The sequence below is a fragment of the Macaca mulatta genome, chromosome 2, assembly GCF_049350105.2.
Source record: "Macaca mulatta isolate MMU2019108-1 chromosome 2, T2T-MMU8v2.0, whole genome shotgun sequence".
Classification (NCBI taxonomy): Eukaryota; Metazoa; Chordata; class Mammalia; order Primates; family Cercopithecidae; genus Macaca; species Macaca mulatta.
This window is the reverse complement of record NC_133407.1, coordinates 109,235,651-109,260,135: the sequence shown is the minus strand read 5'-3', so window position 1 is coordinate 109,260,135 and position 24,485 is coordinate 109,235,651. Positions and strand designations below refer to the sequence as shown.

The 24,485-nt window shown below is 44.9% G+C and overlaps 1 protein-coding gene and 1 long non-coding RNA gene across 3 annotated transcripts in view; one reads left to right on the top strand and one right to left on the bottom strand.

Moving 5' to 3' along the window:
• The window catches only part of LOC144339135 (uncharacterized), a 66,966-nt gene that overhangs the window by 7,837 nt on the left and 34,644 nt on the right, over positions 1-24,485 (top strand). The gene's annotated exons all lie outside the window — the stretch shown is intronic.
• CCR9 (C-C motif chemokine receptor 9) lies at positions 4,641-24,423 on the bottom strand. 2 transcript variants are annotated; one of them, XM_001114447.5, is made up of 3 exons: positions 24,159-24,423; positions 12,977-13,025; positions 4,641-6,961 (listed from the first exon to the last, which is right to left on the bottom strand). In XM_001114447.5, exons 2-3 carry the CDS (start codon positions 12,995-12,997, stop codon positions 5,873-5,875), a joined length of 1,110 nt encoding a protein of 369 aa, XP_001114447.1. In that variant the 5' UTR covers positions 12,998-13,025; positions 24,159-24,423; the 3' UTR covers positions 4,641-5,872. The 2 variants fall into 2 exon arrangements, with proteins under 2 accessions (XP_001114447.1, XP_014986637.1); XM_015131151.3 differs by lacking the exon at positions 24,159-24,423 and adding an exon at positions 13,630-13,841.

Below are 24,485 nucleotides of genomic sequence, written 5' to 3'. Positions count from 1 at the left end.
CTTTGCTGGGCAGACATATGTGAGCAAGAACACGCACAGTCCGTGGCTGCTTGTTGCTGAGGGTCCAAACGCAGGAGTCAGAGGATCAATCAGTAGAAAGAAGAATACTAGGGAATTACAAATGAGAGGAGTGCTGTGAAGGAAAGGAACAAGCAGTGTGCCACACAGGACGATGATGGGGCTCTCACTGGCACTCTGGGACTTTGCCACGTCATCTTGCCATGCCCACGCAGCGAGTCACATTAGCAATTGCCATAGTACCTTTTAATACGAGAAGGGACGCTTCCGCCAGCTCTTGACTGAGGGTTGTTTACACTGTTCAGAAATTTCCAGATGACCTAATTCAGACGTGCTTGAAATGTGTATTTGAGGTCTAGAAAGTGGAGTCTGCAGAAGGACGCTGCAGCAGACGCAGGAAGAGACAGGTTGCTTGAAGCACCTACCTGCCCACAGAGCCTGGCCTGAGCGAGGGCTGCTGGTGGAGCAGGCACAGTGTTTACCCAGGTGGTCAGGGGCAGGGCCATCCTCAGGCCAGGGAATCCAGGCAGCAGCCACAGGTTTTCAGGGAAGCCTGGAGGGTGACTCCCAGAAGGAGATGCCAGTCCCTTGGCAGGGGAGGCTTGGGAGAGCTCCTCAGATCTGAGCCTGGGGTCTGGTGAAAGCCCCAGCCCAGGCAGACCCAGGACTGGGGCCTAAGCTTGGCCACCTAGACCCAGAGAGGAAGAGCCAGGGTGGAAACCAGCCCTGCAGACCACTGGCCATGAGCCAACCTGAGAGGCCAGCATGCCCCTTGAGATCATCCGACTGGCTGCAGAGGAGATCTGGGGTCACGTGGGGACAGTAGTGAGTAACACCTGGATCCCACACAGGGAATCTGACCTAAAGCCACACCTTGTACGGGGCCCAGAAAAGTTATTCATGGGTCTTGAATCTGAGAGAGAGGAGCCAGGGAAGGGAGAGGCAGGGGAATGGGGCAAGGAGAGGAGGAAAGCCAACAGCAGGAATTCTGCGGTTCAGACGCATGCCTAGGCCCAGGTGTTAGGTCCTTGGACCTGCACATGCACACCTCCGGTGAAATCTGTGGCTTCTTCATGAAGGAATTAAGGCTCCACAGCCATATGTATCTAGGGAAGAGCCTAGGAGAGGTAGCAGCTAGGAACCTTCTCGATTCTGTGAAGATGACGCCATCGTCCTTTGCCAGCACACCCTCATGTGCGTTTTTGAAGAAGGGAGTCAGCAGGGCCTTGGCTGTGGCATGTTACCATTTAGCGTTTGCATGGCATGGTCAGTGGGAGGAGTGCTGGCTAAGCCGGTGCCTGTCCATCTTTTCAGCCCCTGGTCCTCAGCACAAAGTCTGGCTTGGCAAATGCCGGTCAACCCTCCAAAGCAAGGGCTGGTTTGTCTGACCATGTCAGGGAAAGCCAATTACTAACTGCATGGGCTCGGATGAGTTACTTAGCATCTCTGAGGCTCAGCTCCTTCCTCTGTAAATCAGGGTTAGCAATATTCTGGAAGAGATCGTGACTGTCTCATATACCATGGGGCCCCTGGCATGCAGCTGGTGCCCAAGCATATCTGCTGAATGCTTAGGTTATAGTGAGACAGGACCCATGCTCTCAGCCTTCTCAGAGGAGTTCTGTGACTGGCACCCAGCCACGCTATGGATCTCCTACATACCCAGTGTTCTTACCCATCCAGCCTTAGGTGGGCTCTTGGAATTGGCAGCCCCTGGTGAGAAAATTGTTGCAGGACAACTTCTCTAGAAGGAGGTACTGAGATGGAGTTTGGGGTGCCAGGTGTTTATTAGGAATCAATGCCTGTGGAGGGATGTGAGAAGAAGCATGATTGGGCAGAAAGAGAACTCGAACTGCCCTGAAGGCTCCACAAAGCCCTGGCTTTGGAGAGTCAACCAGCATTTGCCAAGCCAGACTTTGTTCTAAGGACCAGGGGCTAAAAAGACCGACAGGCACAAGGTTGGCCAGCACCCCACTCACTGACCATGTCATGCAGAGGCTAAATGGTGACGTGTGACAGCCAAGGGCCTGCTGATTCCCTCCAGTGCCAGTGCACCATGAGGGTGTGTTGGCAAAGTGCCCTGGAGTGGATTCTGCCCATCAGAATGCCACCATGGGACTGAGATGACGCTATTCTCTGTCTCACAAGCACCAGAGACAGGTGACCCTGGGAAGACCTGGCTTGGGCAGGGCGGCTCTGCAGCAGAGGCAGGCCCTGAAGAACTGGCAACCAGAGGGCCTGTGCTGACCACACTCCCTACAAGTTCTTTCTTGAGGCATCTCCATATGACCATAGAGATTTTTTGCTTAGCTTGTGGTGCCGCAATTGAGCGTATACAAGTAAATATGTGGAGAGGACCTCATAAGGAATCACTTGTTGGAAAGACACATATTTGCATGTCATTTTTAGGCTTTGATAATATAAAAGTCAAAGAAAGGCATTAAATGGGTCATTTGCTGTCTGGGTTGTCTGTTCCAATCATGTAGGAATGATTAGAGAACTAGCTCATTGTTCCAGGAGCATGTTGGATAGGGATCTCAACTGGAAGAGAGGAGCACATGAGATGGGGAGCGAGAGAGACTTTACTGCAGAAGCACTATGGTGTGTTTCGGCTGGGAGGGGAAGTCTAAGGCTGTGGTACTTACTAACCACACACAGTGACTAAACAATCAGTGACTACTCGTTGAATGGAGGGAAAGATTTTTTTTGAATATCTAAAACATGTAAGGTGTGGGTGCTGGAGCCCATGATTGCTTCTCTTTTTTCAAAGTCACAGGGAGCCCCCAAACAGACCTTACACTGAGACAGCCTGACTAGTATATAGGAGAAGAACCCTCTGGTGAAGTTGGAGTGGCCAACTTCAGTGAGGGACAGAGATCTGTGGGCACTGGAGCCAGGCTGGTGCTGGAGGATGATTTCGGCTGTGCTTTGTTCTGGACCCCACAAGAAGCTCCAGTTCTTGTGAGGCCAATTTAGAACTGGAAAGCCAAGCAAACCCACTCAAAGATTGCAAACACAGAACTATCTGGAAGTGTGAGACAGCTTCGCATCGATGAAGCAGAAAGACTGTGGTGGTGTCCAAAGGTGTCAACTCATTAATGCTTCGTGACAGCCTTGGCTCTGTATTCAAGTCAACACCATCACAGAAACCAGGATGCCACCCATAATGGCCATACTGCAATGGCGATGGCCTGGGGGAAGGTCCACAAGACCAAAAGGGAAGGAGCTCACTGTGGGCTGCTTCCTTCCTTGCTCAGGACTCTCGGCAACAACGACAATGGGCAAATGGAAGAAGTTATAGCCACTCAGCTCTCTCAGGAAGCAACCAGGGCAACTCACAAGGCCAAAGCCCTGGACATCAAAGCTGGGAAAAACACTGGTGTCCAGTCCTGGTTTAGTCAGTTCCTTCCTTGACCACCAGTCCCCCAGGCTGCCCATAGATAGCAGGACAACATCACTGCCCAAAGGAAGTAATGTCCCAGTGCTCAAGGTTGGCAATCTTTATTTTCTAGAAGTTTTCTAACTGCTGAACTCTGACACATGAAGTACATATTTGAGAAATAATTAATTTTAAATGTTTATAAAGATATTAATTCATTATATTGTTCCTACTCCACACAAGGCATTTGTGTGTGATGAGGAGGGTGGGCGTTTAAGACATGTACCAGAACAGGTCCACGCAAAGCTACTTGTCCAGGCTCCCACCTGGGGAGGCTCCATAATTGTCCTAGTGAGGCTGTCCTGTGTGAGGCTCAGCACCACTGGGACTCCCATGACAGAGCGTCAGAACCGCAGTATCTAAAAATAAAAACCAAACTCAGCTGTGTTCTTTGCACCTAACTGCACAATGTTATTTAGGAGTGGCTCTTGAATCTTTTTTATTCTCTCAAGTTCCTATAAGGGCAAATATCTGGATCTCCTCTTGGAAATGGTCAGTGGATGGCTCTGTCCATAAGTGACCTTGGAGAAGTTATCCTCCCCTTTACTATGGATGCAGTGTCTGTGCTGGGCCCACGTTGATCTGCTGGTCCCAGGTCAATGCTTTCTTCCCACCCACTGTCCCCTCACGGGCAGCATGTCGATAGGATAGCAAGGCCTGCGCTTCACCCCTTTGCCCTCCCTGGCTGCTGCCCATGTATGCTCACTTTATTCCTCGTTCTCTTGTGCTTTAGAAGTGGGCGGGGAGAAAAAGGGTGAAATGGTAGGGTCCAGTGCTTTTGTGTCCCCTTTGGGAAGGGATGGCGTTGGCACGGAAACCACAACGATCCACAAGGCACTGGGGAAATTAAATGCTTCCTCTAGAGCAAGTGGCAAAGTCAGGGGTGGTTTATGGTGCTGTTCCAATAGTCCTCCTTGGAAATTCCATTTGACTAACACATAAAAGCCTGAGGAGTAAATTTGGACAGAGGAGAAATAAAAACTTGTCAGCCATGATGGTTTTAAGGTATTTGGAGATCTTATTTCCATTTCCTTATTCCCATTGCTTACTCTTCACATTTTTTTTAAAGACTAGTCAATTGCAGTAGAGAGAAGCAGGGAAAGTAGAACAAGGAGTTCAATCTGTAACTGACTGAACAATCAGTTGAGATAACTCACTACCTTCAGACCAGCCTTCACACCCTTAATATATCTATTTGATCTTTAATTGCACACACTTAAAATATTGAGACAAGGTAAAGAAAGTGACAAGTAATTAATGTTTCATATACACATTAAAAAGCACTTTTCCAATATGCTAAATATTTTCAAAGGTGATACATTTTGCCAAATTGTGAAAAGAAAGACACGAAAGATTCAAAGGTGAATTCTATTATTTTTTTCAGCCTAATCTCTAAGTTAAAAGCTTTTAAAATGTTGCCACTATAGAGTAAGAAAAGGAGAAGCATGGCAGTAAATAGCCTTTCCAGCAAGGCCTGTGCTTCACCCCTTTGCCCTCCCTGGCTGCTGCCCGTATCTGCTAACTTTATTCCTCCAAATAAAGTGGGCCTCAGGAAGAAGAGGGCCAAGAAAACCAGCCCATTTTCTAGGGAGCAGACGGTGGACCCAAAGCAAGTGCCACGCAACAGAACAAGCCTACAACAGGGCCAAGGCTGGCTTCTGCGAACCCAGCTGTTATAATCTCCCTGCTCAGGCCATGGAGGGACACTGTCACCATACCAAGGAATAAGTGGAATCCTTGTCTAGGTCAAAACCTCCAGCAGGACAACAGACTTTGGATGTCTTGTGGGTGGGGCCAGTTGTCCAGGGGTTCACTGGCCAGACCTACAGATCGTTTCAAAATAAGAACAAGGACCTTCACTGGCCCAGAACAGAACAAGGAGAACACAAGGAAATTAGGTCTGAGATTGCCTGGAAAGGTTCTAGACCTGGCATGGGTTATCAGGCTCAGGAGCAGGGTAGAAAATTTCCCAAAGATGGACATTTTCACGAAACCTTCTGCTTTTGTAGTCTGTAGCAGCAGCCAGTGCTTCTGTGTCCCTTTTTGGAAGAGGCAGCATGAGGACTGAAGCCACGGAAGTTCACAGCGGATGGAGAAAATCCAAGGGCTCCTCCAGAGGCAGCGACATTGACGCTCCAGCGAGTGGCAAAGCCAGGGTGCTCCACAGTGCTGGTCCTTAGTCCTCCTTTGAGAATCACAGGCATCACAGTCAAGAGCCAATCAACAGCCTCCTTGACTAGTCAGTCGATTTTGAAATACTTGCTTTGGCAAATTCTGACTACAAGTAATCATATTGTTTAGATTCATCCCTTTTTGAGTTTTCTTTTCTCTTTCACTCTCTCTGGTCCCATCAGTGGGGAAACTGCTTCTATATTTCTCATTTCTTCCAAAAGGACCATGCACCTCAGAGAAGACCCCTCAGAGGGAGAGCGCTCCTGAGGTTGTCTCCAGCAACATAGACGACAGCTTCAAGCTTCCCTCTCTCCTTGTAAATGAAACCCACTGGGCCTGGCTGATGCAACCCAAGTTCTTCAGGGTTTTCATAAGATCCCGACGGAATCTCTCACCCACAAAAACATAGAGAACAGGGTTCAGGCAACTGTGGAAGAAGGCGATGGTCTGGGTGACCTGGAAGCAGATGTCAATGTTGGTGGAAACGGCACAGCTGGAGATGAACATGGCATAGGCGTCAATGGTCTGCACCAATAAAATGCAGTTATAGGGAAACTGAGACAAGACAAAGACGGTCAGGACAGTGATGGTCACTTTTAGGGCCTTGTGCTTGGACGACTTCTTGGCTTGTATCAGGGTGTGAATAATGATGGTGTAACAGCAAGCCATGACCATGAAGGGGAGGAAGAACCCCAGAATGACCTTCAGGGTCAAGACAGCTGACTTCAGTTTGGTGCTCTCGTCGCTAGGGTAAACCATGGTGCAGACAGCAATGCCAGATTCCTCCTTGATTTGGCTGTATAAGATTTCTGGGATGCAGAGCGCAGCTGCCAATACCCAGATGGTAAAGCAAACCATTTTGCTGTACAGAAGCCTTTTCTCCCTCCAAGTGTGTGCTCTCATGGCCTGGGCAATAGCGATGTACCTGTCCACACTGATGCACATGATCAGCAACACACAGCTGTAGAAGTTCATCTTGTACATGCTGTTGACCACCTTGCACATGAAGGTCTGGAATTTCCACTGGTCAGCGGCGGCAATGGCCCAGAAAGGAAGAGTGACAAGAAAGAGGAGGTCAGCAATTGCCAAATTCAAAAGGAACATGTCGGTCATGGTCTTCACTCTTGTGCAGTACCAGTAGACCAGGATGACCAGACTGTTGCCCAAGGCGCCCACGATGAACACCAGCCAGTACAAGGGCGGGAGGAAATGGCTCGCAAACTGCCTGACATTGTTTTTCTCACAGTAGAAGTCAGTGAAGTTGAAGTTAACGTAGTCTTCCATGGAAGAGGTGGATTCAGAGCCATAGTCATCAGCCATGTTAGGAACAGGGCTCTGCAAGGGGACACAAGATGGCATTAGGTCAAGGAAAATATTTTGAAGGTCGTGTCTGATGACAGAGGCATGGACCTCTTGACGCTTCCAACCTCAAACACCTATGGTAAGGCCAAAGACATGTAAGCATTCTGAGGCCTAGGATGTAGGCATTCTGAGGACATCTGCTTGGGTTGTCACGTATTTATTTATTCAACAGATGTTTGTTAAGCACGTACTGTATGTTGGCTACTGTGCTATGCACCAAAGAAACTGTAGTAAATAAGTCAGATGTGTGTCTTCACTCTCAGGGAACTTACCTACCCATAGAGCAACCAGAGAAGTGAACGAACGTTTATAGTGTGCGTGCCGAGTGCTCTGATAGGGTAAGAGTGCCTCCACACTATTGACGGGCAGTTTTATCAAACTGTGGGTTTGACTGTGATCATCCTTCTCCTATCTATTCAGTTTTTCACTGACCCTAAAAAAGGTCAGCAAGGGCTCTTAAACTCATCTGGATCCCAGTCCCCTGAGTTTCCTGAGAGCTCCGGGAGCACCAGCATACACCCACATACACATGCACATACATGTACACACACAGACACTCTCAACCCACATACACACACAAGCACCGCGACCTGCTCTATAGTTAGCAGGACCCATGGTCCAAAAATTATTAGGAATTTCAACACATCCAGCATTCAATCAAACAAGCAGCACTTCTAAGCACAGGGCCCCTGTGTGACTGTGTGGGTTGCACAGCCATGAAGCTGGCCCCAACAAGCACACACACTCACATGTACATGCACACACATAATACATACACTTGCACATGCTCTCACGTACACAAACCTGCCAACACTCATGCTCACGTGCACATATATACACGCTCATTCATGCACACATATATATGCGCATATACGTGCATACACACACACACTTCTTACACTTTTTGGGGGTTCCTGAATCAGAAGCCATCCTAGAACCCCTCCCACGGAAACAGGAAATGAGGGCTGGAAATGAGACCCTGAGATGTAAGCCCTTGAGTCAAACCTGGGGTGGGGAATGAAGGACGTGGACTGCCCATGGAGGAGGAGGGGAGAGTCCATGCCACGCCTGCTACATTCCTTCCAAAACCTCTGCCAACAGATCCTCAAACACTCTCACTTCCCACCAGTTTCCCTCCCAGCGCTCCCATTAGGATCCCAAATTCCACCAGGGACTACCAGCTCTCACTCCCTTTCCTTGAGGGACATTCCTTGCCAAATCTCATCTCTAGTTTTATTTCTCCTGAGGCAAATGCGGTAGTTCAATTCATCTGGATGCATTTGGACTAGAAGTCACCCAAAATCCACAGTAAGTTTTTATTTTGTTTTGAACAGTTAATATTAACAAATATATAAGTACAAAGATTATTTTATGTACTTAAATGTTTATATTTAAATAACAAAATATTCTCTACCTTCTGTTAGCTGGGCTCTCCCTATCTGTATACATTGTAATATCCATCTATTTCTAGTAGATCTGACCAGCATTTCCCAAACCATGTTTTGGGTGGAACACTAATGGTTAAAATAGTTGAGAATCTCTGCTGCATATTCCTTCTTTGAAATTCACAATACTCCTGAGCAAGTTGAAGGATCTGAAAAGTCCTACAGAACTTGTTTTACTATTTATTTATTTGTTTGTTTGTTTGCTTGTTTGTTTGTTTTGAGACGGATTTTCAGTCTTGCTGCCCAGGCTGGAGTGCAATGGCGCCATCTCGGCTCACTGCAACCTCCACCTCCCAGGTTCAAGCGATTCTCCTGCCTCAGCCTCCTGAGTAGCTGGGATTACAGGCGCAAGCCACCATGCCGGGCTAATTTTTTTTTTTTTTTTGAGACAGAGTCTCGCTCTGTCACCCAGGCTGGAGTACAGTGGCACAGTCTCGGCTCACAGCAAGCTCTGCCTCCCAGGTTCACGCCACTCTCCTGCTTCAGCCTCCCGAGTAGCTGGGACTACAGGCGCCCACCACCATGCCCGGCTAATTTTTTGTATTTTTAGTAGAGACGAGGTTCACCATGTTGGTCAGGCTGGTCTCGAACTTCTGATCTCGTGATCTGCCCACCTCCGCCTCCCAAAGTGCTGGGATTACAGGCGTGAGTCTCCGTGACTGGCCCAGAACTTGTTTTATTTTAATTGCACATTAGCACAGTAAAGACTCTGAGAAATCCTTCAGAATCAGTTGAATTTTATTTAGCAATGTTTTCAAACCTTATTGGAATATAGAACCTGTTTTGTGTGTGTTTGTGGAGGGCTTCTTAGATATCAGGGCTCACTGAGCTGACTGATAAAGGACAGTAGATGTTAGTCCTATTTGGGCCTTGGCTGGCAGGAAATAGCAGGAGGACCCAAGGTAACTTGGATGACAACCGGGAAAATCTGACATCTAGTCCTGACTCCATCTCCAATATGTGACCCTATTGCAAAAAGCGGGACCCAGGAGCAGGATACTGGAGGTGGCTCTTCGGGCCAGGGCAGCTGGAAATGGCCTACTACTGCAAAGAACTAAAGAAAACTCATCTCCCTATTTTATATGGGATTAGTCCCTAGGCCTAGTTCATCCATTTCAGTTTACACTTTGGCGCTTATCTGGAAACCCAGCCTCTTGAGAGGACAGACTTCCTAGGTGACACACATTTTAGAGACATGCCAGGAGAATCGTCCAAACGCTGGACACGGGAACCAGTTGATCATGGCCCCACTAAGACAGTCGTCCTGTAGGAGGTGAGGTTTGAGTGGACTTTGAGCGAAAGAAGTACTTGAGAATAGAAGCAAGACTGTGAAGAGCACGGAGACCCCAAAGTGGACATCACAGCAGGTTTAAGAGGTTGAGAGGATGACCTTTTGGAGGAACCTCAGTAAAACCCAGTAAAACCATGCAGATGAGCAAGTACCAACTTGTGAATCCACAGATGAATAGGTGCTAAACTTGCTCTTGAAGTTTTTGTTTGTTGTTTGTGGGTTGGTGTTTTTTGGTTTTTGTTGTTTGGGTTTTTTTTTTTTGTTTTTTGGTTTTTTTTGGTCAAATAGTTTTAATAGACTCTCACATGGGCCTAAGCCCAAGGCTGTGAAACAATCACAAGCAGCCTCACAGATGAGGGCCCAGGGGTCTTGCTGCATGGAGTTGCTTCTCCGGTCCAGCAAGCCTGCTCTCCTCTTGCTGCAGCTCCAGGTAGCGAGGAGCAGCACAGACAAGGGAGAAAGAGGAAGGCAAGGGAGGAAAGAGGGCATGCTTGGCAAAAGGGCAAGCACAAGAGACAGCTTTGGTTCATGGGGAGAAAATGAGACAGGGAGTGGGGAGGAGGGGCAGGTAGGAAGGCCAGCGTCACTTAGCTGTTTTAGTCCTGGGCTAAGGTGCTGGAAGGAGGTGGATTCCTGGGCCAGCGAGGGAAAGTGATCTGGAGCGGGGCCTGGAGGAGACTGTAGAAGGGGCAGAAGGGGAGAAATGTGCAGAAGTCCCAGGACCTGGGTGACCCAGCTTTCTCCACGGCCCGGCGAGTAGGCACAGCCAACACTCCCAAGACTGAATCCCAGACAAGGACATTGTGTCCTGCTGGAAGCCCAGGGGCATAGTTTTTCTGCTGGGTGAGGATTAAGGACCTCATGCTTTTGTATGAAGTTAGTTAGTTAGGTTAGGGACTCCCCAGGCATATTTTTTAAGTGATTGAATTTTACACCCCAAATCTAGATTTATATAAAATTTGTCAGGACCGCAAGAGGAATCCTGGAATAATACCCCCTGTGTCACGACTCTTAGACATCAAATCCTCTGGCAATCCCCCAGTAAACGTAAACAAACCTCAGTGCACAACCAGGGCAAGGGGCCCATCCTGCCTGTCTGTGTCCCGGGCAAGCCTCTGAGCGCACAGGCTGTTGCTCACACACAGGCATGTCCTCTTCCCTCAGGAGTCCTGGGCTCAGAAGCAGCAGCCCAGGCATCCTGGTTGTGAACACCCAGAGCAGGAAGAAGGTCCCAGAGCTTTCCAGGGCATCCTTCTCTGACTCATGTGTTCTTTGGAAACCCTTGGCCAGACCCAGGCTCAAGATTCCCCTCTCTGGGGAATGGACAGAGAAAGGGCAGGGACTGTGCTTGCCAAGGCTTCCATTGTGCCTTAGCACCAAGAATGAGCACAAGGGAATGGGAGAGATGGAATAAGAGAGGGCACAAGAAGGAGGAAGGTAGGAAAACAATGAATTTGTTATCAGGAGGGATGCTGGCAGACACCTTGGCCCCACACTTGAGAAAGTATTAAATCCCAACAATCAGACCTGGATTTCAGCGCTTTGACATTCACCCTGAGGGAGCAACCCAGCAAAGCTATGATTGCTGACAGCACCCCTCAAGGGCTCTTCCTCCAAATCTCTATGAGACCTTGAACCCTCAAACCACCTTCCCCAGTCTCGGTCTCCTCATCTGTAAACGGGACTCTGCCTTTACCATGACGCTGAAGGAATGTGGGGCACCTGCATGGGTGACTGGCCCAGCACATCCTCAGAAAGGTGGCCACAGGGTGCCACGGCTACTTTCCATGGAATGTGGGAGTCAGGGCCACAGGGGTCCTATTTTCTTCCCATTTAGATGGCACCAGACTCCTCTGATTAGAGAAGGTCATTATTGAGGTGCAGTTTCCTTCTTATCTGGGGCTGCTTTGCAGAGTTTGGCTATTATCCAAGATCCCAAATGATAAAACCAAATGACTGGCAATCTCAGAAGCGGCCCTGGCTCTGCTGCCTTCATCTACTTCTGTTTCCACAGCCTCAGGTATTGAAAGGTGAATTTAATGCAGGAGAAACTGAAGAATCTACTTTTGGTCAGAAGAATAGTTACTTCACCAGGACCAAATTAATTACTTTTTTGTTGTTATGGATATAGGTGCAATTAGGTAACTACACATATGTAATACTAATGAATCATTAGCATATCATAAATAATTTAGTTGATGAACTGTTTCAACCACCACTCTCTTTAGATCATGGAAACCTACAATGTACTGTGAGGCAGTTTGTTAGCCCACCTGCTAGGAAGTCTGGATTTCAATTATCTACCCGTAAAACCCAGGCTTTCCCTTTGAGAAAAGCAAAATTAAAGCCCTTAGGTAATTTTGTAAGACATTTATGAATCTAACAAAAGCATGGGAAATTAATTTGATTCTATACTTAATTACATTGGCTGTAAAAGAAAAAAAGATTCTCTGGATTATGATTTGATTCACCGATTTTTTTTTTTTTTTTTTTTAAGACAGAGTCTCACTTTGTTGCCCAGGCTGGAGTGCAGTGGCGTGATCTTGGCTCATTGCAACCTCCACCTCCCAGGCTCAAGCGACTATCGTGCCTCAGCCTCCCAAGTAGCTGGGATTACATGCGCATGCCACCACACCCAGCTATTTTTGTATTTTTAGTAGAGATGGGGTTTCGCCATATTGGGCAGGCTGGTCTTGAAATCTTGGCCTCGGCCAGGTGATCCGCCCGCCTCTGCCTCCCAAAGTGCTAGGATTATAGGCATGAGCTACCGTGCCCAGCCTAACTCACTAATTTTTGTTCAGCTCTTGACCTTTCAGGGGAATGTATACCGTTATGTGTTTTCATAAGGTCTACATAATGTTATGCAAGAAACACAACTAATGTGCCCACCATGGGTTTTTTTAAAAGCAAATTACATGAATTATCCCTTTACCTCATTTGTCTGAGTTTTAGAACAGGCACATGGAACTAAGCACACCCTAGTTAAAGGTCATTAAAAACCCTTAGCTATTTATAACACCACATTTTCCTCTGTCTCCACAACATACCCCAAAGCGTAGCTGCCTCTTTGCATTTGCAAAACTTTCTGTGCTGGACAACAAGCTACCCAGTAATGGGCATTGCCGGGCAGAGATCTTACCCTGGGAAACCACACAGATAAATCCTTCCCCCACAGTGGATCCTTCCCACACCCCCTAAAAAGGGAAGATGAGCGTGTATTTTGAGGAGCCGGAGGAGCATGGCTGTACTCACTGTGAAATCTGTGGGTGTCATGGTGCGTCAGTCAGATGCAAGTCTGCTCCTGGAAAAGGGACAAACATCAAAAAGGGGACTGGCTTGTAAATGTATAGTAACAACCAAATGCCAAAAAGATGGAGATTAAATTTTAAATCTGTTTGTTCTTCTGAAAACAATATGCCAAGCAGGAGTTAGAGTCTATATAGTGTTCTAGGTTTCAGAATCATCGCAGTCGTCAACATAGAAATGCAAGAACCTTTCCTCTGAAGTTATCATTCACTTCTTTGACTCTGAGGGTCACCTGATTCTAGCATTTGTTTTCTTTCTACTTAGACAATAATTAGTGCATCTCACATCCATACCTGAGGAATGGCAGGGGGGCTGTTAAATTTTTCCCAGCCCGTCCTTTCTACATTAGCTCCCTTTCCCTTGATTGAGCTTCTCTGTCCCGTGCTGTTTTGCTGACTGGTTCCCCTTCCTCTGCTCTATCAGCTAAGGGACTCACCGAAGCTAACAGGACAGTGGTCGCTTTGAGAATGCCCTGGGCTCTGGACTCCCCAGGAAAAGGGCCTTTGAGTAACCAGGTGGCAAGAAGAACATGAGGGCTGGATGGCGTCCGCTTGGGTTGGGGCCCCCTCCCTAAGAGACCCAGTGCCCCCAGAACCCACCTTTCTCCTCTTTACCCTGACTTCAGCAGGAAAAGGAAGTCCTAGGTTTGTGTACTAAAGAAAATGAGTTCTAGTTCCCTAGTGCACAGAGCCTCGGAACTGACTGAAATAAATCTCGAGTTGTCATTTTCATGTGTTTTGAATTTCTTTAAAGCCCACCCCTGTATAACTGAAGAAACAACAGCTTGACTGCCTTCAAGGACGGAGTCTCTGCCTGAGCTGGGGCATTTCCTTTTATACTCTTAGCAAGTACATTTCAAAGAAACCTGTCCAGCGTCACACCCCAAGGTTCTCAAAAAAAATAATCTCTTTCATAAATCCAATCCTAACCTGTTGGCTTCCTTTCCATAACAACATCATGACCCCACCCTGCTTTTCTGAAAGTACAGTGGTTCCCAATGCATAATGTGTGGTAAAACCACTTTGGAAAACTGGCAGTTTCTTAACACGTTATTCACGTACTCACCATGTGATCCAGTCATCCTACTCCTAAGTATTCACCCAAGAAAGTTGTAAGCTTATGTCCCCATAAAGACTAGTATGTGAATGTTCATTACAGCTTTACTCTGTGGTAGCCAAAAACTGCTAACAGCCTAAAAGCCCATCAAGTAGTAAATGGATAAGTTAACTTTGAAATATCCATCCAATGGAATAGGGAATGAATGACCGATTCACACAGCAACATGGACAAGTCTCCAAACAATTATGCCAAGAAGCCAGACCAGAGGGAGTTCATACTGTATGATTTCACTTGTATAAAACTCTAGATAATGCAAACTAATCTATTGTGATGGAAAGCAGAATCACTAATTTCCTGGCAATAAAGAGAGAGAAGGGGAGGTGGCTGGGCATGGTAGCTCACACCTATAATCCCAGCACTTTGGGAGGCCAAGGTGGGTAGATCACCTGAAGTCGGGAGTTCGAGACCAGTCTGGCCAACATGATGAAACCCCGTTTCTACAAAAATACAAAAAATTAGCCAGGTGTGGTGGTGTGCGCCTGTAGTCTCAGCTACTCAAGAGGCTGAGGCAGGAGGATCACTTGAACCTGGGAGGCAGAGGTTGCAGTGTGCCAAGATTGTACCACTGCACTCCAGTCTAGGCGACACAGCAAAGACTCCGTCTCAAAAAAAAAAAAAAAAAAAAAAAAAGAGAGAGACAGAGAGAAGTGGAGCGTGGGAGGGCAGGAGGGCAGGTGGATACAAAGAAAACCTCAGTGGGGGATAAATATGTTCACTGTCTGGGTTGTGTGAGAGCTTCACAGGGGTGTATGTATGTCAGAACGCATATTCTGCATTGTAATATTTGCAGTTTATTGTAACTGGACCTCAATAAAGCTGTTCAAGTGAGGCAGGGAAAGCAAAGTACGACGAAAACATTCTGGTTTTCTTCACTTGTCAGTGTCGTCTCTGGCTGCCAGCAGGCCCTAAGGAGGAAGGCAGCCAGAACTTCCTCCTGGTAACCTCCCTGCCGGAAGCTTTTCAAAAGTGCACTGGAGTGCCTTGTGCTGTTATAGCCACTATGGACCCACGTGGGTTTTTTGTTTTTTGGTTTTTTTTGGTTTGTTTTTGTGGGTTTTTTCCTTTTATTTTAGCTTCAGGGGTATATGTGCAGGTTTGTTATACAGGTAAATTGCACTTCATGGGGGCTTGGTGTTTAGGTTATTTTGCCACCCAGGTTAATAAGCATAGTACCTGATTGGTAGATAGTTTTCTGATCCTCACCCTCCTACTTCTCTCTATCGTCAAGGAGGTCCAGGTGTCTGTTGTTCCCTTTTTTGTGTCTATATGTACTTAACGTTTAACTCCCACTTATAAATGAGAACATGTGACATTTGGTTTTCTGTTCCTGTGTTAGTTCACTTAGGATAATGGCCTCCAGTTCTATCCATGTTAAAAGACGTGATCTTGTTCTTTTTTATGGCTGTGTAGCATTCCATGGTGTATATGTACCATATTTTCCTTCTCCAGTCTATCATTGATGAACATTTAGCTTGATTCCATGTTTTTGCTATTGTGAATAGTGTTGTAATGAACATACATGTTCATGTGTCTTTATACCCATGTGTTTTTAAGATTAAATTAGATAGATGATAGATGATAGATAGATGACAGACAGATAGATAGATAGATAGATAGATAGATAGATAGATAGATTGATTGATTTGTGTGTATATGTATGTGTGTTTCACATACATATTTCTTGGCTCTGTCTGCTGAGAGGACCTAAAAGCAATGATACACAACATAGTGAGTGCCTAGTGCCCTGATCTTGGAGTCTAAACACGTTTCTCCACTAAAGCAGCCAGGACTCCTTGGAGACATGTAACTACATGTTGATGGTGTTGGATTTGAAAACCAGCTGGTTGGTCTTCAAACTCAATACCACCAACGTGGAAGCAAACCAGTGTCACATTTGTCCTAAACAGTTGAGAAGGGAAGACACAGCATCTTTATTCCTGGAAAAAATGTCGACCTAAATCAAAGAATGACGAAGCATCAGAAAAACCCAAAATGAAGGACTTTCTGCAAAGTAACCGGCCAAATATCAAGGTCAAGTGACACAAAGAAAAACTGAGAAACCATCTTAGGTTGAAGGAGACTAAAGAGACAGGACAAGTAGATGCAATGCAAGAACCTGGATTTGGTCCTAGAGTGGGGAAAAATTAATTCTGAAGGACATTACTGGGAAATTAAAGGTCTTACAATAGGCACTGTGAATTTTATGATAGTGCTGGATCCGTGTTAAACTTCCTGATTTTGCTGACTGCGTTGTGGTTTTACAGGAGAATGCCCCTGTTCTTAGGAACTGTCCCCTGAAGTATTTAGGGGCAAAAGAGCACAGTGTCTTTGGCATATTCTCAAAGGATTCAAAACATATGCAAAAAAATGCAAAAAAATAATGAAAACACATGTATATAGACAGAAGGAGAATAATAAAGCCAGTGGGACAAAATGAAAACAATGGTTTGGGTGAAGGGTTTATAAGCATTCTTTACACAATTCTTCACTTTTCAGTAAGCTTGAAATTAGATACAAGTAAGACTCACAATACATTTTTAAAAGAAGAGGAAAAAATATTTTGGCAATTGACCCTAAGACACAAGAAAGCCTGGAACAGGACTGTGTCTGAAATAAAAATGAGTGGCCCCAGACTCTGGCCGTGACCTTACCCAGCCACCTGGGCATGCACCGAATTTCACTGCAGCCCTCTGGGGGCCAGGAAAACGCTGGCATTTATCTGAAAAAAGACCATGTTTTTCTTTTATGACTTTTTTGGTTACAAAAGTAACACATACGTTTGTAGGAAGTTTGGCAAATACACAAAAACCGAGAGGAGAAAATTAAAATCACCCATAATCTTTCTACCCCAAAATAACGACTTTTAACTTTCTGTTGTTTTCCCTCCCAGCCGTGTTTCTATGAATTCGTACACTTTGAACTTTTATTTTCTTTTTCCCACCTAACAGATTACAAGCATTTCCTTCATCATTAAACATTCTTCAGACAGGTGAAGGCATCAGCTACATGGCATTCCGACAGGGGCTGTGCTCCAATTCATTTAAACATTTCCCTCTGTAGGGCAATTCACCTGCTTCTAACTTCTTTTTGTAGTTATTTTGAAATATTTCCCAGGTGAATGAAAGATGCATTTTCTTCAGAAAGGTTGTATTCTGCCCCTTTCCTCCTAAGCCAAAGAACTAAGAACTTTCCCAGGCAGTATTTTTGAACTGTTCTGACATCTTCAGCTCTGTGGAGTGATTGCTTCCTGCGTGGCATGACTCCAGGTGCCATCAAGAAGCCCAGTGAGCCTCTGTTTCGAAATAAGGAACTCACCCAGCAAGCAGAAAAGCAGCCACTTTGGAGTTAAGAATTACTCTTCTTTTTTTTTCCCCCCCAGATGAAAAATGCCCAGTTGAGTTGGGAAGACCTCAACTCAGCAAATTTAATTTTATTACAGCTTGGGGAACAGGGAGGTTGATTTTTGAGATATCAGTTAGAAAACACTTTATATATATTTCTAATACCCAGGGCTTATGTCACCTCCTTTTTGCTTGCATGAAAGGATTGAATATGAATCATGTAATATCTGAGAAAAATTCCCAAAGAAAGAAGCCACAAAGAGAAGAACGAATGGCTTTGGTTATAGTGAGTAATAGCAAGGTTCAGACTGGAAATAGCAATAGCTGGTAACGATGTTGGTAAGAGTTTGGAGAAAAGGCCTCCACACTGCTGTGAGGAGTATACATTTACGTGGTCTTTTTGGAGGGTTAAGCCATATCTGTCACAATTTACAAAGCACAACATCTCTGATTCTGCAGCACGTCTGCTTGGAATTTGCCCTACTGTATTCTCACAAAAGAACACAAGCGTCCAGGTGTGGGGATACGTGTTGGAGCAGAACAAAAATTGGAAAACAACTTAAACATTCAGCAATTGGTAATATTATGACACATCAATCCAATAAACCACGTGTAGCCAATAAACAAGGATGGTCCTCATGCTGATAGAAAAGAGGTCCCCAAGACTATAAGATGAAAATGCAACATGTAGGAAGGCTTATGTTGTGTGATCTTTTTTAAAAAAATAAATAGAGAAAGACACACACCGCACCGCTCACTAGCATCGAAACGTTTTCTGGAAGGAGACTGAACCACGATGACCAATGGAAAATGAATTCATGTTTTCATTTAGATTTTGCAAACTATTTAAATACCTTACTAAGTGTGTGAAATTTTAAGAGCTGTCATAAAAATAACTTGTCAGATTTTTTAAAAAAGAAGAAGCCCAGTGCTCTAACGTTCAGCACACCTGTTTACAAAACTCATCTAGAGGAGGAACTTGCAGCCTGCTCCGGTTACCGCAGAAAGAGCAAGTCTAGTAATTACATTCACCATGGCTACTTTATGCAACTAAATTGTGCACTAGCTTTCTATAAAGGTTTGTCTTTATTTTTTTAAAAAATGGTAATATATAAATACAAGCCAGGCAAGATGGCTCATGCCTGTAATTCCAACACTTTGGGAGGCTGAGGCGGGAGCATCACTTGAGGCCAGGAATTTGAGATCAGCCTGGGCAACATAGCAAGACCCGTCTCTACAAAATTTTTAAAATATGCCAGGCATCGTTGCCTACCCTGTAGTCCCAGCTACTCAGCTGGCTGAGGCAGGACAATTGCTTGAACCCAGGAGTTCAAGGCTGAAGTGAACTAACACTGCACCACTGCACTGCAGCCTGAGTGACAGAGCAAGACCCTGTCTCTAAAATAAATAAACAAATAAATAGTATATATAATGTAATATAGTATATCATAGAATGTAATATATTACATTTTATACAATATGCATCTGCTTCTGGCTCATAGAAAATTTGGAGAGAGCCGAAGAGTAAAAACAGGACCTACCCCTCCCTGGACTCCACATCTAGAACTTCCAGACAGCCTTGCCATCTATTTCTCTTTCATTTTTGTCAGAATACGTCTCAAATATTTTATTCTCCCACCTACTAAGTCTCAGTGCTTGCTTTCGTTTTCTTCTTGCCGCTGAGAAGGAGGGAAAAATATAGGGGGGAAAATCCCACATTTGACCGAACATACTGAGAGCGAGGACCATCTCAGTGGTCTGTCAGGAGTGCATGGGCAGTTGACTCAGCACTGCAGCAAATCGCTCCGTTGCTGCTCAGTGAGGCCTTGTTGCAGGTGCCATGGGCCACCCATCGAACCCACTTATTCAATGTGCCTTGAGTACCTGATACATTTATTTGGCTTAAACAATGTATAAGACATGATCCATGTCCTCAAGAAGCTTGCATTCAAGTACAGTGGGTAAGTCATGGCTGCAAATAACAACGAATGGAAAATGCTATGAGTTGTGCTAGGAATTGGAAGGAAGAAGTCATGTCTCTAGCTCTGGGGAAAATCCAGGAGGGCTTCATTGAGGAGGTGACATTTTTGCGGGTCCTTGAAGGCTGAAGAGCATGGAGACATGCAATGAGGAGAGGGAACATTGCTCCAGGGTGGGAAAACATATGGACAAAGGCATGAAAGCCAGAAAGCATGGGGTATGTGCAGGGACCTGGGAGATAAAGGAAGGGAGAGAGCTGCTAATTCTCCAAAAGAGAAAAGTACCTGTTAGAAAAGTTAGCTTGGAACCTATTATTATCCAATCATTATTTTTGTATTCTCTAACATTCTTTTTTTTAACTTTTTTTTTTTATTATTATACTTTAAGTTCTAGGGTACATGTGCACAACGTGCAGGTTTGTTACATATGTATACATGTGCCATGTTGGTGTGCTGCACCCATTAACTCGTCATTTATATTAGGTATATCTCCTAATGTTATCCCTACCCCCTACCATCTCCCCAAAATAGGACCCAGTGTGTGATGTTCCCCTTCCTGTGTCCAAGTGATCTCATTGTTCAATTCCCACCTGTGAGTGAGAACATGCAGTATTTGGTTTTTTGTTCTTGCGATAGTTTGCTGAGAATGATGGTTTCCAGCTGCATCCATGTCCCTACAAAGGACATGAACTCATCCTTTTTTATGGCTGCATAGTATTCCATGGTGTATATGTGCCACATTTTCTTAATCCAGTCTGTCACTGATGGACATTTGAGTTGATTCCAAGTCTTTGCTATTGTGAATAGTGCCACAATAAACATACGTGTGCATGTGTCTTCATAGCAGCATGACTTATAATCCTTTGGGTGTATCCCTAGTAATGGGATGGCTGGGTCAAATGGTATTTCTAGTTCTAGATCCTTGAGGAATCGCCACACTGTTTTCCACAATGGTTGAACTAGTTTACAGTCCCTCCAACAGTGTAAAAGTATTCCTATTTCTCCACATCCTCTCCGGCACCTGTTGTTTCCTGATTTTTTAATGATTGCCATTCTAACTGGTGTGAGATGGTATCTCATTGTGGTTTTGATTTGCATTTCTCTGATGGCAAGTGATGATGAGCATTTTTTCATGTGTCTGTTGGCAGTATGAATGTCTTCTTTTGAGAAGTGTCTGTTCACATCCTTTGCCCACTTTTTGATGGGGTTGTTTGTTTTTTTCTTGTAAATTTGATTGAGTTCTTTATAGGTTCTGGATATTAGTCCTTTGTCAGATGAGTAGATTGCAAAAATTTTCTCCCATTCTGTAGGCCTATTCACTCTGATAGTAGTTTCTTTTGCTGTGCAGAAGCTCTTTAGTTTAATTAGATCCCATTTGTCAATTTTGGCTTTTGTTGCCATTGCTTTTGGTGTTTTAGACACAAAGTCCTTGCCCATGCCTATGTCCTGAATGGTATTACCTAGGTTTTCTACTAGGGTTTTTATGGTTTTAGGTCTAACATTTAAGTCTCTAATCCATCTTCAATTAATTTTCATATAAGGAGTAAGGAAAGGATCCAGTTTCAGCTTTCTACTTATGGCTAGACAATCTTCCCAGCACCATTTATTAAATAGGAAATCCTTTCCCCATTTCTTGTTTTTCTCAGGTTTGTCAAAGATCAGATGGCTGTAAATGTGTGGTATTATTTCTGAGGGCTCTGCTCTGTTCCATTGGTCTATATCTCTGTTTTGATACCAGTACTGTGCTGTTTGGGTTACTGTAGCCTTGTAGTATAGTTTGAAGTCAGGTAGTGTGATGCCTCCAGCTTTGTTCTTTTGGCTTAGGATTGTCTTGGCATTGCAGGCTCTTTTTTGGTTCTATATGAACTTTAAAGCAGTTTTTTCCAATTCTGTGAAGAAAGTCATTGGTAGCTTAATGGGGATGGCATTGAATCTATAAATTACCTTGGGCAGTATGGCCATTTTCACGATATTGATTCTTCCTATCCATGAGTATGGAATGTTCTTCCATTTGTTTGTGTCCTCTTTTATTTCACTGAGCAGTGGTTTGTAGTTCTCCTTGAAGAGGTCCTTTACATCCCTTGTAAGTTGGATTCCTAGGTATTTTATTCTCTTTGAAGCAATTGTGAATGGGAGTTCATTCATGATTTGGCTCTCTGTTTGTCTGTTACTGGTGTATAAGAATGCTTGTGATTTTTGCACATTGATTTTGTATCCTGAGACTTTGCTGAAGTTGCTAATCAGCTTAAGGATATTTTGGGCTGAGACAATGGGATTTTCTAAATATACAATCATGTCATCTGCAAACAGGGACTATTTGACTTCTTTTTTTCCTAAATGAATACCCTTTATTTCTTTCTCTTGCCTGATTGCCCTAGCCAGAACTTCGACCACTATGTTGAATAGGAATGGTGAGAGAGGGCATTCCTGTCTTATGCCAGTTTTCAAAGGGAATGCTTCGAGTTTTTGCCCATTCAGCATGATATTGGCTGTGGGTTTGTCATAAATAGCTCTTATTATTTTGAGATACGTTCCATCAATACCGAATTTATTGAGAGTTTTTAGCATGAAGGGCTGTTGAATTTTGTCAAAGGCCTTTTCTGCATCTATTGAGATAATCATGTGGTTTTTGTCTTTGCTTCTGTTTATATGCTGGATTATGTTTGTTGATCTGCGTATGTTAAACCAGCCTTGCATCCCAGGGATGAAGCCCACTTGATCATGGTAGATAAGCTTTTTGATGTGCTGCTGGATTCGGTTTGCCAGTATTTTGTTGAGGATTTTTGCAGTGATGTTCATCAAGGATATTGGTCTAAAATTCTCTTTTTTTTGTTGTATCTCTGTCAGGCTTTGGTATCAGCATGATATTGACCTCGTAACATGAGTTAGGGAGGATTCCCTCTTTTTCTATTGATTGGAATAGTTTCAGAAGGAATGGTACCAACTCCTCCTTGTACCTCCGGTAGAATTCGGCTGTGAATCTGTCTGGTCCTGGGCTTTTTTTTGTTTGGTAGGCTATTAATTATGCCTCAATTTCAGAGCCTGCTATTGGTCTATTCAGGGATTCAACTTCATCCCGATTTAGTCTTGGGAGAGTGTAAGTGTCCAGGAAATTATCCATTTCTTCTAGGTTTTCTAGTTTATTTGCATAGAGGTGTTTATAGTATTCTCTGATGGTAGTTTGTATTTCTGTGGGGTCGGTGGTGATATCCCCTTTATCGTTTTTTATTGCGTCTATTTGATTCTTCTCTCTTTTCTTCTTTATTAGTCTTTCTCTAACATTCTTAAGTAGCCAACGTGAAAATCAGCATGGGGTTGTTGTGCACAGAGTGTCTCCCCACACTTTACAGCCTCTGATGCTCACAGCACTAACATCAAATCGGATACTAACATGAGTCAGGAATGCAGGTCCTTACTTTGATCTTTGTACAATTTGCTACACGGAGCTTGAATCATCTCTTGCATTTTTTCATAGCTCTGCTTTTTGTTCCCTACACGGGGCGGGGTCTCTGAGCCATCTATCAGATCAATCCACTCACCAAGCCTGGATCAGATGCCTGCCAACCGCCCAGCAGGGGCTGCACAGGGCCCAGGTCTCCCAGTGCCAGCCTGTGAGGTGTACACGAGGGGGCTTCAGAACAGACAAGCAGGTATTGGAAGAAAAGGACTCTGAAATTCCAGATGCTGAAATAGCAAAGTAGCTTTGGCTCATTCAGGAAAGGGAGTAAGGAGATGGGATCCCACAGACTGGCTGCTGCACAGTTCAGCATAGAGTGACCACTCTCTGGATGGACTTGCCAGCCATCTATGGAGTAACAGCTAATTCAGAATCTAAAGAGGTTGGGTGTGTTTGAAAAGGCAAACCAGCATCCACTGATGAGTCATTTACAATAACTTTTTACTTTACTCTGATCATAAAGGAGTATTTTTACAATGCACAAAAAATCCCCAAAATGCCAACATACATAATATAGAAAATAAAAACTCCTCAAGCACCCTTTCCTAGTTTAGCCATTGTTAAGTATCTGAGATACTTCCTTTCTGACTTTTTCTCTGTAACACAGCCTCACACGCACACACACACACGGACACACAAGCACTTAATAGAAAGGAAATCAGACTACACATATAATCTTCTGTCTTTGCTTCTTAATTGCCCATCTTTCATGGATCACCTTCCATACCAATTCAACATAGAGCCATATCATAAGATTGGATAGCTGCTGTGTATTCCATTGTCTAGATACATCACAATTCATTTAACCATTCACCTCCTGGTGCATAGTTCCCTTGTTTCCAATTTTTCACTGCTACAAAGAATCCTTTCCATAGGGCAATGTCTCAGACTCAAGGACCTCATGGGTGCGTCCTTTACCCAGCCCCTGGCCACCATCTTGTCCCGCAGCACCTGCTTCTCCTTTCTTTAAGGTATAAATCACAGACTGCCTTAAGCCTAAGCTTCATGTATGTGAGTGGGAAGGGAGTTTCATTACTCGCCCTACAAGAAACCTGGGTTGGGCATCACCAGTTCCCATTTGCCTTGCTGGAAGTTTCTAGCAAAGTGCCTAGTGCCCATGACCTCTGAACAAATTAATGCAAGCCCAGGTTTTAGAAGCCATCACAGCATCACACAACTGAGGACCAAGATGACACTGGGTTGGGGGCAGCAAGAAGAAGAGCAATACTCACTGTGGAGGGTGGTGCAACTCTCCCGGGGACAGCAGGCCCCACCAGCTCTCTGTGTCTGGGGAAAGAGCTGCGTTGCTCTCTGCCTGGGATGAGGGGCAGGCTTTGTGGGTTCTGAGCAGGCAGCTACCCGGTAACAACACCCAGAAAGGAAGCCAGGTCACCCTTGCCTGTGTTGTCACTGGTGGGGTAGCCCGAGAGGGTGGGGAGTCACCTGTGTAGCTTTCAGCAATCAGCAGAGTCAATCATTTGCAATCAGAAACAAACAGCTGAAAACTGCGGGGATGAGGGGAAACTGTCTCTTCTGAAGATGCACATACAGACTGATGA

Coding starts and splice junctions, on each gene's coding strand:
- CCR9 (XM_001114447.5), bottom strand. CDS start 12,997: ATGACACCCACAGATTTCACA. Junction 6,962..12,976: donor TGACACCCACAGATTTCACA/GTGAGTACAGCC, acceptor GTCCCCTTGCAG/AGCCCTGTTCCTAACATGGC.